Below are 18,488 nucleotides of genomic sequence, written 5' to 3'. Positions count from 1 at the left end.
CCTACAGTGTTGTCCCCCCAACAATTCCCCTCCCCCCGCCCTGGCCTGCTGGGATCTCCAGCAACACCTCCCCCCCCCCCCCCACCAACAGTGACGATTTCCCCCCCGCAGGCAGGCACTCCCCTTCCCTGGCGTACCTTCTCCCCATCCCAGACACCCCCAATCACCAGCCTCCCTCCAGCCATGACTGAATCCTAATGCAGAGTGGGACCCACCACCCCCACCGATTGCCCACAGCAGGCCCCCACCCCGAAGTTCTGCTTTCAGTAGGCCCCATGCACTTGGCACTGCCCCATGCCCGTTGAGCAGTGCCAAGGTGCCCTCGGGCATGGGCACTTTGCACCTTGGACAGTGGCAGGGGGCACAGATTGCCATTGTCAGGCTGCCCATGCTTTGGGGGCAACCCCCCCCATGGCTGGACTCCTGGATGGCCCCGACTGCAGGATATAGATAGGCTGGAAAATTGGGCGGAGAAATGGCAGATGGAATTTAATCCAGATAAATGCGAGGTGATGCATTTTGGAAGAACTAATGTAGGGGGGAGCTATACAATAAATGGCAGGGCCATCAAGAGTATCGAAACACAGAGGGACCTAGGTGTGCAAGAACCACGAATTCCTGAAGGTGGCAGCACAGATGGAGAAGGTGGTGAAGAAGGCATATGGTATGCTCGCTTTTATAGGATGGGGTATAGAGTATAAAAGCTGGAGTCTGATGTTGCAGCTGTATAGAACGTTGGTTAGGCCACAGTTGGAGTACTGCGTCCAATTCTGGTCGCCGCACTACCAGAAGGACATGGAGGCTTCCGAGAGGTTTACCAGGATATTGCCTGGTATGGAGGGTCTGAGCTATGAGGAGAGATTGGGTAGACTGGGGTTGTTCTCCCTGGAAAGACAGAGAATGAGGGGAGACCTAACAGAGGTGTACAAAATTATGAAGGGTATAGATAGAGTGAACAGTGGGAAGCCTTTTCCCAGGTTGGAGGTGACGATCACGAGGGGTCACGGGCTCAAGGTGAGAGGGGCGAGGTATAACTCAGATATCAGAGGGGCGTTTTTTACGCAGAGGGTGGTGGGGGCCTGGAATGCGCTGCCAAGGAAAGTGGTGGAGGCAGACACGCTGGGATCATTTAAGAATTACCTGAATAGTCACATGAGCAGCCTGGGAACGGAGGGATACAAACGAATGGTCCAGTTGGACCAATGAGCGGCACAGGCTTGGAGGGCCGAAGGGCCTGTTTCCTGTGCTGTACTGTTCTTTGTTCTTTGACTGCCCCCCCCCCTTCGTTCCAGTGGGGTCAGGCCGCTAGTTCCCCATTAGCAGGGAGCTAATCTGAACCCTGCTGAAGTGAAAAACTCCTGGCAGGATGGGAAATGATAGCGGGCCTGGAGAATTCCGTTCCGGACCCACTAATAGCATCTGAATAGCACGTAAAATACTACTTAATGCGAGGCACATTGCACAGATAACCGCCAGAAATCTGGGCTTGCGAGACGCAAACGTGGTGTGAACACTCGCAGGAATCCCACAAATTGGCCGACGTGCGATTGTCCTGGCCCGCTGCGCTAAAAAAATTAGTGCAGTGTGATAGGAGAATCACCCTCCCCAAGAGTCCCGTTATTTTCTCTCTCAAATTCCACTCCCTCATTCCCCTCCTCTCCTGAAGGCACTGAGTGGCTATCCCAATTGTAGCTAAGCGGCCTATCTCTGTGAACTCCAGCACTGAGTGGCAGCAGAAGTGTCTCAGGCACCACTGCTCGGATCCTATTCTCATCTGAGAATCACAGGCTTTTCCAACAGGATAAGAGTAGGGAGCAAGAACAGGAGCAGGGGGCAAATGGCCAGGAAGAATCCTGTGTAGGTATATAGCATCATGCAATCCTGAATTCTTGTGCTATTTTTTACTAGGAAGATTCTTTGGGGGGACAAAAAATGAAAGCTTCACTAGCGCAAGCAAGTTCACATTAAAATTCTTTTTTAATAAGATCTCATAATTCATTGACATAACATTCTCCCCAACCTCCCAACACCTTCCCCCCTCCCCCGCAAAAAAAAACTTATTCAACATCACACTTTTACACAGTTGAGGATTCTGTACAGATTTAAAAAGAATTGAGCTCAGGTTCCAAGCACTGCTTAAGATACAGAGTAAAAATGAAATCTAGAAAAAAATTGTATTCAATGAACACATCTGTTTAGAGTTTACAGTACAAATAATTAATAAGACATTGTCTGAAGTGCAATATCATTGCTTTCTTGATGAATTGAAAACTGTAAAATGAAATAAAAATACTTCAATGTTCTGTTAAACTAAGAGCCATTCTTTACAGGAAGTAGACCCAATGGTAAGCCTTATATTTGGACTTATATAAAAACCTATTTACATGAAACCATTACAGTTTGTATCACATCTACATGTACATCAGCACCGTAATGCAACGGCAGTGCAACTACAAAACTAGGCCTACTTTACTTGGTCCCTAAACACTTTTATTTAGAGGAAGCCTTAATTTAACAGCATTTTAATAATTAAAAATTCATTTGCACCCAATCTACTGCTGGTTACCAAATATTTCATCAAACTCTTGCATCCAGCCTTCCGTCGATCCACTTTTGATTAGAGAGTCCATCAGATCTCCACCATCTGATAAGTTAGAGAAGGAACCAGCCCCTGTTTGGCTGACGTAATTAAAGGACATGTCCTGACTTGTGGTTCTTGCGTGATACCCTTGACCTGGGTTGCTTTGTGCGTAGCACCCTGCTGTCAACTGTTGGCCTGTGGCCTGATTGAAACCAGTCATATTGTGGATTGTCTGGGTCATACCGGACATAACTATTTGTCTAGGCTGGTTGGTCCTTGGGTGTCCTGCAAAATGAGACATCATTTGTCCTCCAACTGTACCAGCAGTCTCAACAACTGGCTGACCCATTGCCTGGGGAAAATGTTGCTTGGCCATCTTGGTTTGACCAGGCTGCATTGGATAAGCTGATTTGTTGTTGAACGGACTTAACTCGCTGTTAGCCTGAGTTCTGTTGGGCAAGCTCGGCAAACTGTGTTGCTGCCAGCTCTGAGCTGGCGTGCCAGAGTTTCCAATTAGCTGTAGCCTTTGAGCTTGAGCCTTGGGCATCGGCTGCCCTCCTGGCCCTTTCACTTGCTGTTGTTGTTGGGCTAACACAGGGTTTCCAAGTAGGTTTTGTCCATAACCAGGTACCATTCCAACCCCTTGTCCTGCAATAGGCTGTTTCTGCATCTGGCTAACGTTACGTGCCATGCTCACGTTACTTTGGTTTGAATGTTGAAGAATTTGGTTCATGCCTGGGCTCATACTGTACATTCCTTGTTGGCTGCTCTGGGCATTACTGTAGGGCACCATGCCAATCTCTGACTGTCCGGTGGTGGCAGGTATCGTGCCAGAATTCTGGACTGGTGCCATCTGCAACATGCCTGGATTCTGTGCCATCATTCGAGGACTTCTTGCATTCTGCAGAGCCTGGTTGCGTGCAGCTGCCAACTCCTGGGCTGTACCTGTAACGAGAAAGAGGTTGGATTTTATTACATTGTAACTAACAATGATTAGATAATATTTAGTCTGTGATCAGACTATTTTGTTATCTTATCTGATTATAATATAGTGTCAGGAATTCCACATTGTGAGTTCAGTTCCATTAAAACCTAGACTGTGCTTGAAGTATGTGCAGTCACTTGGCTTAGTGGAATTTCTTCACACGGGTCTAGAATGGGAGTTCCAGTGTACAATTTTACTTGCGAATGTCAGTCATGCTTTTCCTTGCATCACACTTTAATGGACACCTCACATTTTGCAGCAGACATCACAGGATGGCAACAAGGAACAAGCTGAAAGCAAAATATGCAGATGCTGGAATCTGAAGCAAAAACTGAAAAGACTGGACAATTTCAGCAGGTCTGACAGTATCTGTGGAGAGAGAATACAGCCAACGTTTTGAGTCTGGATCCAGACTTGAAACTTTAGCCTCTATTCTCTTGTCACAGTTGGCCTTCATAGCAAAAGAATTTGAGTACAAGTATAGAGATGTTTTACTGCAATTGTGTGGGGCGTTGGTGAGACCACACCAGTTTTGATTTCCGTATCTGAGGAAGGTTGTCCTTGTGCTAGAGGGAGTACAGTGAAGGTTTACTAGGCTGATTCCTGGAATTGCAGGTCTATCATATGAGGAGAGACTAAGTTGGTTGGGAATATATTCATTGGAATTTAGAAGAGTGAGGTGGTGGTGGTGGGGGTTGGGGGCAGGGGAAGGAATCTCATAGAAACTTATAAAATACAAACAGGGTTAGACAGGGTAGATTCAGAAAGAATATTCCCAATGGTCAGAGAGTCCAGAACTAGGGATCATAGTTTGAGGATAAGGGGAAAACCTTTTAGAACTGAGGTGAGGAGAAATTTCTGCACCGAGACAGCAGCGAATGTGTGGAATTCACTACCACAGAATGTAGTTGAGGCCAAAATGTTGCTTCAAGAAGGGATTAGATATAGCTCTTGGGGCTAATGGGATCAAGGGGGAAGGCAGGATCAGGATATTGAATTTGATGATTATCCATGATCAAAATGAATGGTGAAGCAGGCTCGAAGGGCTGAATGGCCTACTCCTGCCTCTAGTTTCTATAGAGTCTGAATCTAACCTTATTTTCTCCACCCCTGCCACTTCTATCACTGTGGCACACGCTAGCCCCTGTCTGAGTGGCAGTTTGTAAGACCACCTTGCAGTGACTGACACCCCTAATCTCTCCTTCTTTTACAAGGAACAATTTGATCTATGCTTGACATCCTGTACTTCCCCCTCCCACCCCACATAGCTAAGATTGGAAATTTACTTAGTGGAGAATCACAATAGTAAACCATCTGCCGACAGTGTGCAGAGCTCCAACACTCTGTGCTACTGTCATTCTGCATAGCCATTATTTAACAATTACTGTTGCTGCCACCTTCCTTCACTCCACCCCCAAATCACAAACAAAGACTTTGAATGCAGGTTCCTAAGAAGATTTTTTTAAGCACCACATTAGGGTTGAATTAAGTACTGCTTATGGACGGATAACTCTATAAAGTGCAGCGCGTGACTGGGCGCTGTATTCAAAGAAAAACTGAGAATCATAGAATCCTTGCAGTGCAGAAGGAGGCCATTCAGCCCATCATGTCTGCAACAGGAAAAATCCCAACAAGGTCCTATCCCCGTAACCCCACATATTTACCCTGCTAATGCTCCTGACACTACAGGTCAATTTAGCGTGGCCAATCCACCTAATTGGCATATCTTTGGACTTGTCTTGCCTCCACTTGGAAAAGGAGAACGACGCCGTAATTTGTGGTCTGGGGACTCACCAAAAAAGCACAAGATTCTTTACCCCTGTTACCTGAGACCCCAGGGTTGTCAACACCAGTTCCTCCTTCACCTCAAGTATTCATAGTTCCACAGAATCATACAGCACAGAAGAGGCCCCTCAGCCCACTGAGTCTGCACCGACACATTAGAAACTCCTCAACTCTCACTAATCTCATCTGCCAGTGCTTGGCCCATAACGCTGAATGCCAAGTGCTTATCCAGGTACTTTTTAAAGAATGTGAGGCAACCCACCTCGACCACCCTCCCAGGCAGCGCATTCCAGACTGTCACCACCCTCTGGGTAAAAATATTTTCCTCACACGCTCCTTAAACCTTCTGCCCCTCACCTTGAACCTACGTCCCCTCGTGACTGACCCTTCAACTAAGGGGAACAGCTGCTCCCTATCCACTCTGTCCATGTCTCTCATAATATCGTACAACTTGGTCAGGTCACCTGTCACTCTTCTCTGCTCCAACGAAAACAACCCAAGCCTCCGTAACCTCTCTTTATAACTTAAAATGTTCCATCCCAGGCAGCACCCTGGTGGATCTCCCCTGCACTCCCTCCAGTGCAATCACATCCTTCCGATAATGTGGATTTCCAGGAGGTCATAGCGACGACAGTAACCAGTTGTCAGGTACGAGCAGCAAACTCAAACCTCACAGTCAATTAGTGTAGACAGTCTGTCCTTATCCCTGCACCTTCCTCCACTTCAAATATTCATCAGCTCTTCCTTTAAAAGATGCCTGAGCTATAGGAAGTGTGGTCGGTGCAGACTAGATGGGCCGAATGGTCTCCTTCTGCAATATAGGATTCTATGATACCAAACATAGCAAAGCAATGATCCAAAACTCAGCAGTTAGAAACACTGAAACAGTCTCCTCACTCTTACGATCTTCTCAATCACTGAAGCTTTTCCTTGTTCTCCTATCAAAATCATCCACTCTCTTAAAGTCATAAACGGAACTTCATAGTTCAGAAGAGGCCATTCAGCCCATCAAGCCAGCACAGACAACAATCCCACCCAAGACCTACCCCGTAACTCCACGTGTTTACTCTGCTAATCCCTCTGACACTAAGGGGCAATTTAGCATGGCAAAATCAACCTAACCTGCACATTTTTGAACTGTGGGAGGAAACCAGAGCACCCGGAGGAAACCCACACAGACACGGGGGGAATGTGCAAACTCCACACAGTCAGCGAAGGCAAGTATTGAACCCGAGTCCCTGGCGCTGTGAGGCAGCAGTGCTAACCACTGTGCCTTGTTCCGAGCCTTCTCTTTTCTGATAGAATTGCTTAAATTTATTTCTCATGACTGTCATTTCTTACTTCCTGGCACCATTCTGGTGAATCCATGGCTGGTGAATGAACCGGAGGGTAAACTAATTCAAACTTTAAACATACAATGAATCTGCTCTGCCCTGTGTTTATTGGTGTGGAGATGCCGGCGTTGGAGTAGGGTAGCCACAGTAAGAAGTCTCACAACACCAGGTTAAAGTCCAACGAGTTTATTTGGTAGTTTTCAGGGCTCTGCCCCTTCGTCAGGTGAGTGGGCTGATCTAATGAAAGCTAGTGGTGTTTGCTGCCAAATAAACCTGTTGGACTTTAACCTGGTGTTGTGAGACTTCTTACCATGTTTATTGGTTCAGGGCTGCAATACTTGGTATGGTATTGAGTCACGCGGATCAAAGATCCCAGATTCAATTTTGAACATCTATTCAGTCAGCCGACCTCAACTGAGGCAGAGCCTAGATGATACAAGTAACCTCAATGTCCCCGAGCTACAGAGGGAAAGCAATTTCCGTCATATTCCTTACTCTGTGTTAACTTGTGCCACAATGTTTACAAATGTAGATACTGGTTGAGAATAAAGCTGTGATGTGCTCCAGAGTCGAATAGTTATGTTGATACTCGTGGGGTGGAATTTCACAGCCCCGTCGCAGTGGAGGCAAGTCTGTAAAATGCGGTGAGTGTTCAAACGTCCACTGACTTTGGCAGGATGGGAAAATCCTGCCCCATGGTCTGGATCCACATGTGGAATCGTCATTTGGATAAGACACTGGAGGGAAGCTACAAGTCACGGAGCAAACACCTCGATAAGAACATGAGAATTAGGAGCAGGAATAGGTCAGCTGGCCCCTCGAATCTGCCTTGCCATTCAACAAGTCACCGTCTATAGATTAGTGAAGAAAGCAATAAATAAAGTTCGATAAAGAGATATGTTTTTTAACAGCAAAAATGGTGGGAAGGTGTGAGGTGCCTTCTTATCAATTTTTATCGAAAAGATGAGTTAGTGTGACCACAATGAAGCAGCGAATTGATTGTAGAGGCAAATCTGAACAGTAATCTGTCCCACAATTTCATCATCATCAGCCATCAGAATGGATTCAGAAGGGAAAGATCCCTGCCTGGACAATCCCTTCAGCCAAAGCAGGCCAAGGCAAACTCTATAACACGTGCACCGTGATTTCCAGGAGGGATTTGACAAGAGTTTCAAATAAAGACGACAAATTGAATTCAAGGTGGTGGAAATGCTGGGTATGTACAAGTGATTGGCTGAAGGATAGGGAAGAACGGGGAGAATTTGTTCTGCCCTGTGGAAGTGGGGGGGATGGGAAATTAGTGGAAAATTTGTTGCATTGAGTTATAAGGAGAGGCTGAATAGACTGGGACTTTTTCCTCTGGAGCGTAGGAGGCTGAGGGGTGACCTTCTAGAGGTCTATAAAATAATGAGGGGCATAGACAAGGTAGATAGTCAATATCTTTTTGCCAAGGTAGGAGAGTCTAAAACTAGAGGGCATAGCTTTAAGGTGAGAGGGGAGAGATACAAAAATGTTCAGAGGGGCAATTTCTTCACACAGAGGATGGTGGGTGTCTGCAACAAGCTGCCAGAGGCAGTAGTAGAGATAGGTACAATTTTATCTTTTAAAAAGCATTTAGATAGTTATATGGGTAAGATGGGCATAGAGGGATAGGGGCCAAAAGTGGGCAACTGGGATGAGCTTCGGGGTTTTTAAAAAAAAATAAGGGCGGCACGGACACGTTGGGGCGAAGGGCCTGTTCCCATGCTGTAAACCTCTATGACTCTATCTCACTGGCTTCCCGATGTTGTCCCATCTCTAATGAGTTTCCTGGAGAGGGAATAGCTGTCACTGGAATCACCAACCTGTTCAATGGAGGCAGCAGGCCATGAAAGTAGTGAAGGTCTCAATGAAAGGTCACCTTCTGAAAGTGATGCAAGTTTGCTGGCATCACATGGACCGTCCATTATGCCAAGCCTGGCAATGCTTAGAAGGGGGACTCTCTTGGTGGGAGGTCAGAACACCATCAGAGGCTGCAACAAATGCCGCTATCTGGGAGATGCAAGGTTTAGAGGGTTGCAATTGCATTTGCACATTCAGGAACCCAGTTCTGGGCCTTGTTTTTTATTAGTCCATTTTGAGGCCCTCCATAGATTTCCCTCTTCCTCATCTCGTACAGTGGGGCCATCTTTTCCTCCAAGCTCTCTCATTGGCCCTTTTCTGTCCCTATTCTGCCCACCATCCTTAATGAGATGGCAAGAGCTGAAGTGGCCAATTAGGCGAATCATGCCCAGAGGGAGGTTCATCCCTCTGAGTGCTTTATTAAGAGAGTTTGGTTAGGATGCTGGATGGGTTGGGGTGGGTGCACAGTACCGAGGCCTTGGGGCTCGGTGTCGGGAGCACTGCACTCCCGATATAAATAAATTATATTCAGAAACTAAAAGCAACACAGCCAAATTTTAAAATATTACGGAGCCTGCAGGAACAGTGGAATGGGGGAAGAGGATGAACAGGAAATATATTAGCAGCCAGAAAAATGGCACGTGAAATTTAATGCAGGCAAATGTAAAAATACTGCACACAGCAAGTAAAATAAGAACACGTACTCCACAAATGGTACTGAGATAGCTAAGGATGTAGCTGAATATTATCCTGGTGGACTCAATGGTTGGGATTTTACAACTTCACTTGGGCAAGGCTAATAAAATCCCACCTGAGGCCAACAGAGAATGTTGTTCTGTTCGCCTCGCCCACCCTGATTCTGGGGCGGGCATGCTGGTAAAGGCTGTGTCCTCAACACTTATTATACTCCTTATACACCAATGACTGTGTGGCCAAATTCCCCTCCAACTCGATTTTCAAGTTTGCTGATGACACCATCATTGTGGGTCAGATCTTAAACAATGACGTGACGGAAGGGATAGAGAATCTGGTGAACTGGTGCGACGACAATAATCTCTCCCTCAATGTCAACAAAATGAAGGAGGTAGTCATTGACTTCAGGTAGTGGAGCGCAGGCTTCTGTCTAAATCAATGGGGATGAAGTAGCAATGATTGAGAGCTTCAAGTTTTTAGGTACCCGTATTGCCAACAACCTGCTCCCTCCATGGGGATGCTGTAGTTAAGAAAGCCCACCAATGCCTCTACTTCCTCAGGAGACTAAGGAAATTTGGCATGTCTGCTACAACTCTCACCAACTTCTACGGATGCACCAATGAAAGCATTTCTTCTGGTTGTATCACAACTTGGTATGGCTCCTGCTCTGTTCAAAACCGCAAGAAACTACAAAGGGTCATGAATGAAGCCCAGTCCATCACGCAAACTAGCCTCCCATCCATTGACAATATCCACAATTCCTGCTGTCTCAGAAGAGCAGCCAGCATAATCAAGGACCTCTCGCATCCTGGATATACTCTATTCCACTTCCTTCCATCAGGCAAAAGACACAAAAATCTGAGATCGAGTACCAACCAACACAAAAACAGCTTCTTCCCTGCTGCCATCAGACTTTTGAATGGACCTACCTTGCATTAAGTTGATCTTTCTCTGCACCCTAGCTATGACTGTAACACGACATTCTACACTGTCTCCTTTTCTTCCCTATGTAGGGTATGCTTTGTTTGTATAGCGAGCAAGAAACAATACTTTTCACTGTGTACTAATATATGTGACAATAATAAATCAAATCAAAATATAAAATCTTGGTTAGGCCACATTTGGAATATTATGTGCAATTTTGGTCACCACTCTGCCGGAGGACGTGCAAGCTTTGTAAAGAGTGCAAAGAAGATTTACCAGGATGTTGCCTGGTCCCGAGGGCATTGACTATGAGGAGAGGTTGAATAAACCAGGATTATTTTCACTGGGAAGACAGAGAATGAGGTGAAATCTGTTGAGGTCTACAAAATTATGAGAGACATAGACAAGGTGAGAGGCTTTGTCCCAGGATGGAAGTGTCAATTACAAGGGGCCACAGGTTCAAGGTGAGAGGGGGAAAGATTAAGGGAGATGTGCGGGAGTAGGTTTTCACGCAGAGTGATGGTTGCCTGGAACACGCTGCCCAAGGAGATGGTGGAAGCAAGCACATTAGTAACATTTAAGAGGCATCTGGATTGATATATGAATGGGGAGGGAATAGAGGGATATGTTCTGAGTAAGGGCAGAAGAATTTTTTAGTTTAGTTAGGGCATCATGATCGGCACAGGCTTGGAGGGTCAAAGGGCCTGTTCCTGTGCTGTACTTCTCTTTGTTCTCTTTAATTTTTATCTACAAACAACCCACGCAGAAAGAGGAAGGAAATTTATAAAAAGAGAAGTTTTGCTGAGATTGGAAAGAGCTATTGGTGCAGTTTTTTGCCTCTCACCCAGTCCTACTGGCGCGTCACACTGTTTGAATGGTGTGGTGAGCTGTTAAGATCACACCTAAAAGGTCTCCATCTTGAACACTGTGGAATATTCTACCCCTACAATCGTTAACCCATTCTGTGCAAAGAAAGGAGTGAGCAGCTTTGGAAATGCATACATTACAGCAGGGATATGGTTTCCCTATCCCCTAGGCAATGGTCCCCATTTTGTACTGATGCTGGCAATGGCTTTTGGCTGTGTACAATTCTATACGTGTTGCCAAATCTCCAGCTCCTGGGTTAAACACACATACACACATGCACATACATATGCACACACACAAATACACATGTGCACACATACACATGCACACACATAAACGCATACACATACATACACACAGACAATTTTGTAGGACTGACTGTGCATCTAGTGGAACTGACAATGCCATTACTTCTGTTTTCATCCATTTTCCCTGTCAGTGTTTTACTATTCCCCAGCAAAAAAAAAATTACAAGACAGGAACTCTCTGGTCTCCTAAACATCACAGATGGATGCTGGACTGCTAAAAGATGCAGCTTGCCACCAGCAACTTGTGCTTTCATTGAATTCCCCCCTCCACCTCCCCCCCAGCCCCAGCCCTGATAAAGGAAAATCTGTTTATGATGTTGTCGTGCAGATTTCACTCACATCATTATTAGGTGAATCACTCTAATGTGATAATGGAGTGTGTTCTATTTAAATGCAATCACGTGGAAATCAACTCAGCAGGAAGGAAAATATGGGTAGAATGCCTGATTGACAGTGCGGAAAGATAAAGGACAACCTGCCCAGAACCCCTTCTCCTCCAATTATATTCACTTGATTCCTGAAGGTGCAGACCTTTGCCGGGTACAGCTTGCCTGGTATTGCCAAACCTCTGCCATCTCGCTCAAGGGGGCCGTTCTTCATAAGTGAATCCAGACAATACGTGCCAAGAGGCTTTGTAACCATGAAAGGCATCACACTTGAAACTGCTCCTAACCTCATACTCCATTCCCATGAACGCGCTTTTCAACACCAGTTATTGAATAACTGTCAAGAGCTTGAACCTCAACTGATAATCTGCTCCCCTGCCCTCCCCTTCAACAAGTATGAGGTGCTGAGGCCAATTGTAGCAACAGAAATAATCTGGTCCCGTACTTAAAAATTACAGATTTTATTTTCTATAAACCACTGGTCACCTGCATCTATAAAGTGTGATGCTAATGTGCCTTTAAGAAATATATTTTAACCACTTTTCTCTGCAAGATATTTCAAACAGTCTCTGGAATTTGTCGACATCATGTTGTCTGCAACTAGTGTATTTTACTGTGACTGAGGCTGCATAATTGAAGCAATGTTGATTTTAATCTGCACTAATGCAGTGTTCAGTGGTTTTAATGTGTCCCCTGGGATTGCTGAGTGGAGCTTGAATAGGCGGCACAGTGGTTACACTGATGCCTCACATCACCAGGGACTCGGGTTCGAGTCCTGGCTTGGGTCGCTGCCTGGGTGGAGTGAACTTGCTGGCGTTGGACTGGGATAGGCAAAGTAAGTCGTACCACCTGATGAAGAGGCAGTGCTCTGAAAGCTTGTGCTACCAAATAAACCTGTTGGACTCTAACCTGTTGTTGTGAGACTACTTACTGCGTGGAGTTTGCATGTTCTCCCCATGTCTGCGTGGGTTTCTTCTGGATGTTTTGGTTTCCTCCCACAATCCAAAAAATGTGCTGGTTGGCTGCATTGGCCATGCTAAATTCTCCCTTAGTGAACAGGCGCTGGAGTGTGGCGACTAGGGAATTTTCACAGTAACTTCATTGCAGTGTTAATGTAAGCCTACTTGTGATGATTAATTTTAACTTTAGCTTGGGGTTGATTGACAGTTTATGTCATGTGGCTAGGAGCAGCTATGCTTCAAGGAAGAGCCCAATTTTTGGGTTTGTTTCTCAGTTATAGCCAGAAGCTGATGGGAAAAAGCAGTGTCTCTGTCTCTGGCTGGTATTTTACAAACTCGCTCAGGCGAGGCTCATAAAATCCTGCCTGAGGCCAACAAAGAATTCTATTCTGTGAGCCAGAATTGACACGGGCAGTCATGGTGGTAAAATTCTGGCCTCTCTCTCTCCTGAGGCTTTCTGACTTCAGGAACCTCAGAGATTTGATCCAACAGTCAATTCACAGCAGGTGTTAAAAATAAGCTGAAGATTGAACATCATGTGAGCATACTTGCTTTTTGTGCTAAGTCTGGAGAAGGGTTTATGTCTGTGGGATGGTGTTTGACTTGGAACAACATAGATAGCTAGCTGTTAAGGATTATATTGTGTCATGTTTAAATCTTGTAATTGGTAAAAGTTATGTCATTCTTTTTGTTATATTTTAATTGTGATCTTGAATAAACTTTGTTTGATAAAAGCTCCCTAGTGGGTCACTTGAATCATACCTGGAGTGAAACACATTATGTTCACCTCAGCCAAAATCAAATGTAAAACTTAGGGTCTAGGCTAACTTTACAAAACATCTCGGGTTTCTGGCCTGGGTCTTAACAAAAGAAAAGGTGGATTGTTGAATGGGAGAGACCATTTTTGTTCAGATGCAGATGGATGATCAAATATTTCATCATTTGCAGTTTCCCAGTCATAACCTGAAGCTGCCCTCATTCTGGTTTGCAACTTTCACACTTGAATCCCTTGGTGCATTTCTTCAGAGTGTTTCGGTGAGCTCCTCAATTCAGCATTCCAGGCAAACCTCTGAACTTGGCATGCTGCTCATGAAGGAGCTGGGAGGTTAAATCATTGAATCCCTACAGTGCAGGAGGAAGCCATTTGGCCCATCGAGCCTGTACCGCCAACAATCCCATCCAGGCCCTAACCCTGTAACTCCATATTTACCTTGCTAGACCCTTGACACTAAGGGGCAATTTAGCATGGTCAGCCAACTGAATCTGCACATCTTTAGACTGTGGGAGGAAATCGGAGCACCCGGAGGAAACCTTACGCGGACACAGGGAGAATGTGCAAACTCCACTCAGTCAGTGACCCAAAGCCAGGAATTGAACCTGGATCCCTGGTGCTGTGAGATAGCAGTGCTAACCACTGCGCCACCACCAGTGTCCTACTTAAATGTCTGTGCGATATGTAGAGTCGTAGATCCTTCAGATGTTCTAGCTCTAGCTTTCTTTGAAAAAAAAATCAAGAAAAAAAGGATGGAATTAACTGCAAAATAAAGCCAGTAAAAATGTGGGGAGCATGGGGAGGGGATGAAGGGTGAGTCATAAAAAGGAACTCGGGCTCATTCACTTGCTGTAAAGCAGTGGCTTTATCGATAAACAATGCCAAAATAAATTAGTAGTGGCACTGTGGGATCTTACACATGAAGTAACATCAAATTATAACAATCACAATGTATGGCAAACACAGCTGAGCGCAGGGTATGTGATCAATGTTTACGTTTACAGAAATCAGATGGGTTTTTGGATTTCTGGCAGGTTGACTGGTGGTTTTTGCACCAACCCGCTGTCCACACCACCCAATCCTGGGTAGCCCTTTCCCCGCCAAATACAATCAAGTGCTTTGAGCAATCCACTCTAAAGAATCCGCTGTCCTCATTGTGACGAAAGAAACTAGTCTGTCCTCTGCTGTGTCTCCTCCTTTCGAATGCTCTTTTTGGGTAAGAAGCCAGTTGTGGGCAAGAGGACTGGTGTCAATGTTTTACTCCTTTCAAGGCCTCTGTCAATGTCGCTTGGGGATAACTTGTCTTCTGACCATTGTGTCCCACAGTGATGCTGGCATATGGACAAATTATCAGAGGGATGACAGAGTTGTGAATTGTTCCATGTATTCCTCTTCCAACTTCTCCATTTTTCTCTCTCTACACGACACAATAATTCAAAATTTTACATAAATTATCATTATGGAGCGGCACGGTGGCACAGTGGTTAGCTCTGCTGCCTCACAGCTCCAGGGACCTGGGTTTGATTCCAACCTTGAGTATCTCTGTGGAGTTTATATGTTCTCCCAATGCTTCAGTTTTCTCCCACAGTCCAAAGATGTACAGGTTACATGGATTGGCCATGCTAAATTACCTCTTAGGCCAGAATTTTACCGACATGCCCACCCCGATTCTGGGGATGGGTGAGGCTCAAAGAACGGCATTTTCTATTGGCCTGGGGCGGCATCATATGAACCTTGGGCAGATGTACCAGTAAAATTCTGCCCATTAGCATCAAAAGATATGTAGGTTACATGGATCAGCCATAGTAAATGCGTTATGGGGATAAGATGCTCTTTTGGAGAGTCAGTGCAGACTCGATTGGCCAAATGGCCTCCTTCTGCACTGTATCATTGTCGCGATTCTAAGGTTCTATTAATTTTAAGTTTTATACTTAATAAGGATGATTTTGATAACTCAGTGGGTAAATACACTTTGTGATTTAGAAAGGAACCACATATCAGGAAGATTCATCGTAAAATAGGATGAGGAATAGCCCATTCAGCCCCTCAAGGCTATTTGGCCATAGGATCTGAGGCTTAACTCCATTTACCTGTCTTAGTTCGATAGCTGTTAATACACTCTCCTAATAAATATGGATCAGTTTCAGTTTTGAAGTTTTCAATTGGTGTAGCCCTGACAACTTATTGCTGGTGATAACTCTAGATTTCTATTATGCTTTGGGTAATGAGAAGCTTTCTAATATCATCCCAGAACAGTCCGGCTTTAATATTACAGATTACACCCCCTTGTCTGGACTCTTATACCTGAGTAAATAGATCCTGATCAACTCTTTTGACCATCTTAAACACTTGAATTAGATCGGCCCTCAATCTGGGGATACAATCTCTTCTCATAACTTAATCCAATTCAAGGTCAATGTACTCTTCCCAAATTCCAAAACTGAATGCAGCACTTGACCAGACAGAGTTTAACCAAAGTTCTGTATTGCTAGAACATAACTTCCAACCCTTTGTATTTTATGCTCTCTTCATATTAAGTCCAAAATTCTCTTTGCCTTTTCAATTACCTTTTGTCCCTGTTCACTCGCTTTTTGTGGTTTCTGGACTTGGGCCCCTAGATCTCTCTTCTTAGTCAAGGTTCCTAGCTTTTCTCCATTTAGAAAATATTCTGATTTATCTTTCTTAAGTTCAAAGTGGCTGACCTTACACGTCCCTGCAGTTAATTCCATCTGCCACAGTTTTGCCCACTCGTTTAATCTATCTCTGTCCCTTAGCAATTTCTTTCTCCATCTACATTATTTATACTGAGCCACCTAACTTACAGTCGATAGGCACCTTAGACAAATGGCTCTCTTGCCCTTTATCCAAATAATTTATAAATGTAGTGAAAAGCTGTGACCCCAATGCGGGTTCTCTGGGGATCACTACATGCTGCCAATTTGAGTACATACCCATTATCCCTACTCTACCTTTGAACCAATTCCCTATTAAAGCTAAGAGGTTGCTTCCAATTCCATGTGCTCTCATTTTTTTTTGCTAACAGTCTCTGATGTGGAACTGTAACAAATTCATTTGTCAAAAAAGTCAGGAAATGTAGTTGTGCAGTTCTGCAGCGAAGTACAGCAGCCACTTAGAATGTATGTCTTTGGAAAGTTCATATAAATAACAGCTGAAGACCCTCCCTGATCTGCCAGATTAGTTTTCTCTAGAAAATTCAACTAGCTTCATCAGACATGAATTTATAAAACATATGCTGCACTCTCTGATCAACTCTGAACTGTCCATGTACTCTGTTACTATGTCCCCAGTGTCAGATTCTAGTAACACTCCTGTGACTAGTGTCAGGTTGATAATTTCCCAGCTCATGTCTCTTACCCATTTTAATTAAGGGAGTGAGGTTGGCAATTTTCCAATCCAAGTGGGGAAGCTCCTTGTTTTGGAAGGGCTCTGAAAGATCATGGGTGGGACTTTTTGGCACTTCTCGCCAGTGAGATATTCTGGTCCCACCGAAAGTGAACTCCTGCCACGGCCAGTTACCCAGTGGCGGGACTGGTGAGCCACACACAAGGCATAGACTGCAGTAGGACTGGAAGATCACACTGGCAGCTAATGGCAAGAGCTACCTCAGCCATTGGAAGACATGTTGTGCTCTTCCAAAACAAGGAGCTTCACCACTTGGATTGGAAAATTGCCAATCTCATTCTCTTGTTTGGGGGGGAGAGGGCAAACATTAACAATGTCCTCACCTAATTCTTTTAATATTCTGTTGTGGAAACCATCAGATCCTGGATACAGAGCTATAGCTAACTCTTTCTTATCTTTAATCTCATTTGTTTCTCCATCAATAACTTTTGTGCCTGTATTGAATCTAGTTCATTCCTGCCCTTGACAGGTCTGGTATAAATCACTATTTACTCTTACTATTTTATTTCCTGATCTCCAATTACCATATCATATGTATCTATTAGGAAAGGATTGACATTACTCTGAGCGACCCTCTTAGTGTATTGGTGAAAATCTCCAGTCTAATCTCCTGGTGCTTACTCAGTTGGGCCATATCATTGTTCCCACTGTAATAAAGAATGGAAACAAAATAAATACAGTTCCACTCAAACAACCTGAGCTTCAAATTGCAAGGTGGAGAGTTCTCCTGATTCCCTTCATTTAACATCAGCCACATCCCTGGCAAAACTGGGGAAATATCCATTCATAGACATAGAAACTAGGAGGTGTAGGCCATTCGGCCCTTTAAGCCTGCTCCGCTATTCACTATGATCATGGCTAAGCATCCAACTCAATAGCCTGATCCTACCTGCTCTGCATATCTTTGATACCCTTTGCCCCAAGTACTACATCTAACTCTTTCTTGAAAACATACAACAGTTTGCTGTGGTAACAAATTCTTTACCACTCTCTGGGTGAAGAAATTTCTCCTCATGTCCGTTCTAAAACATTTGACCTGTACTAAGACTATCACCCCTAGTTCTGGACAGCCCCCATCACTGGGACAGCCCTTCCCGCATCTACTCGGTCTAGTCCAGTTCGTATTTTACAGGTTTCTATGAAACCTCCCCAACATCCCAACCCATTCTTCTGAACTTCAGTGAATATAATCCCTGCCTGCAATAGTAGTGGATTTGTCAACATTAAGGGCATTTAAAGAGTCATTGGAGAAACATATGGATGATATTGGAATAGTCTAGACTAGATGGGCTTTTGATTCATTTCACAGGTCGTGTTCTATGTTCTAACCAACTCAATCTCTCCACATACATCAGTCCCACCATCCCAGGGATCAGCCTGGTAAACCTTCTCTGCATACTCTCTATAGCAAGAACATCCTTCCAAAGATAAGGAGACCAGAGCTGCACACAATATTCCAGGTGTGACCTAACCAAGGCCCTATATAATTGCAGCAAGATATCCCTGCTCCTGTACCTGAATTCTCTCACCACGAAAGCCAACATACCATTTGTCTTCTTCACTGCCTGCTGCACCTGCATGCTTACTCTC

At 44.7% G+C, this 18,488-nt stretch overlaps 1 protein-coding gene across 3 annotated transcripts in view; it reads right to left on the bottom strand.

The window, feature by feature from the left end:
• Positions 1-1,999: 1,999 nt before the first annotated feature.
• maml3 (mastermind-like transcriptional coactivator 3) overlaps positions 2,000-18,488 on the bottom strand; it is a 487,731-nt gene continuing 471,242 nt past the window's right edge. For all 3 annotated transcript variants that reach the window (XM_080194249.1, XM_080194230.1, XM_080194240.1), the window contains exon 5: positions 2,000-3,526. In XM_080194249.1, coding sequence (XP_080050375.1) covers positions 2,553-3,526 — 974 coding nt within the window. In that variant the 3' untranslated portion in view covers positions 2,000-2,552. The remainder of the gene's footprint in view (positions 3,527-18,488) is intronic.

The sequence above is a fragment of the Carcharhinus amblyrhynchos genome, chromosome 1, assembly GCF_965287045.1.
Source record: "Carcharhinus amblyrhynchos chromosome 1, sCarAmb.v2.hapA, whole genome shotgun sequence".
Taxonomy (NCBI): domain Eukaryota; kingdom Metazoa; phylum Chordata; class Chondrichthyes; order Carcharhiniformes; family Carcharhinidae; genus Carcharhinus; species Carcharhinus amblyrhynchos.
Note: the sequence above shows the minus strand (reverse complement) of the source record. Positions and strands in the feature narration are given on the sequence as shown.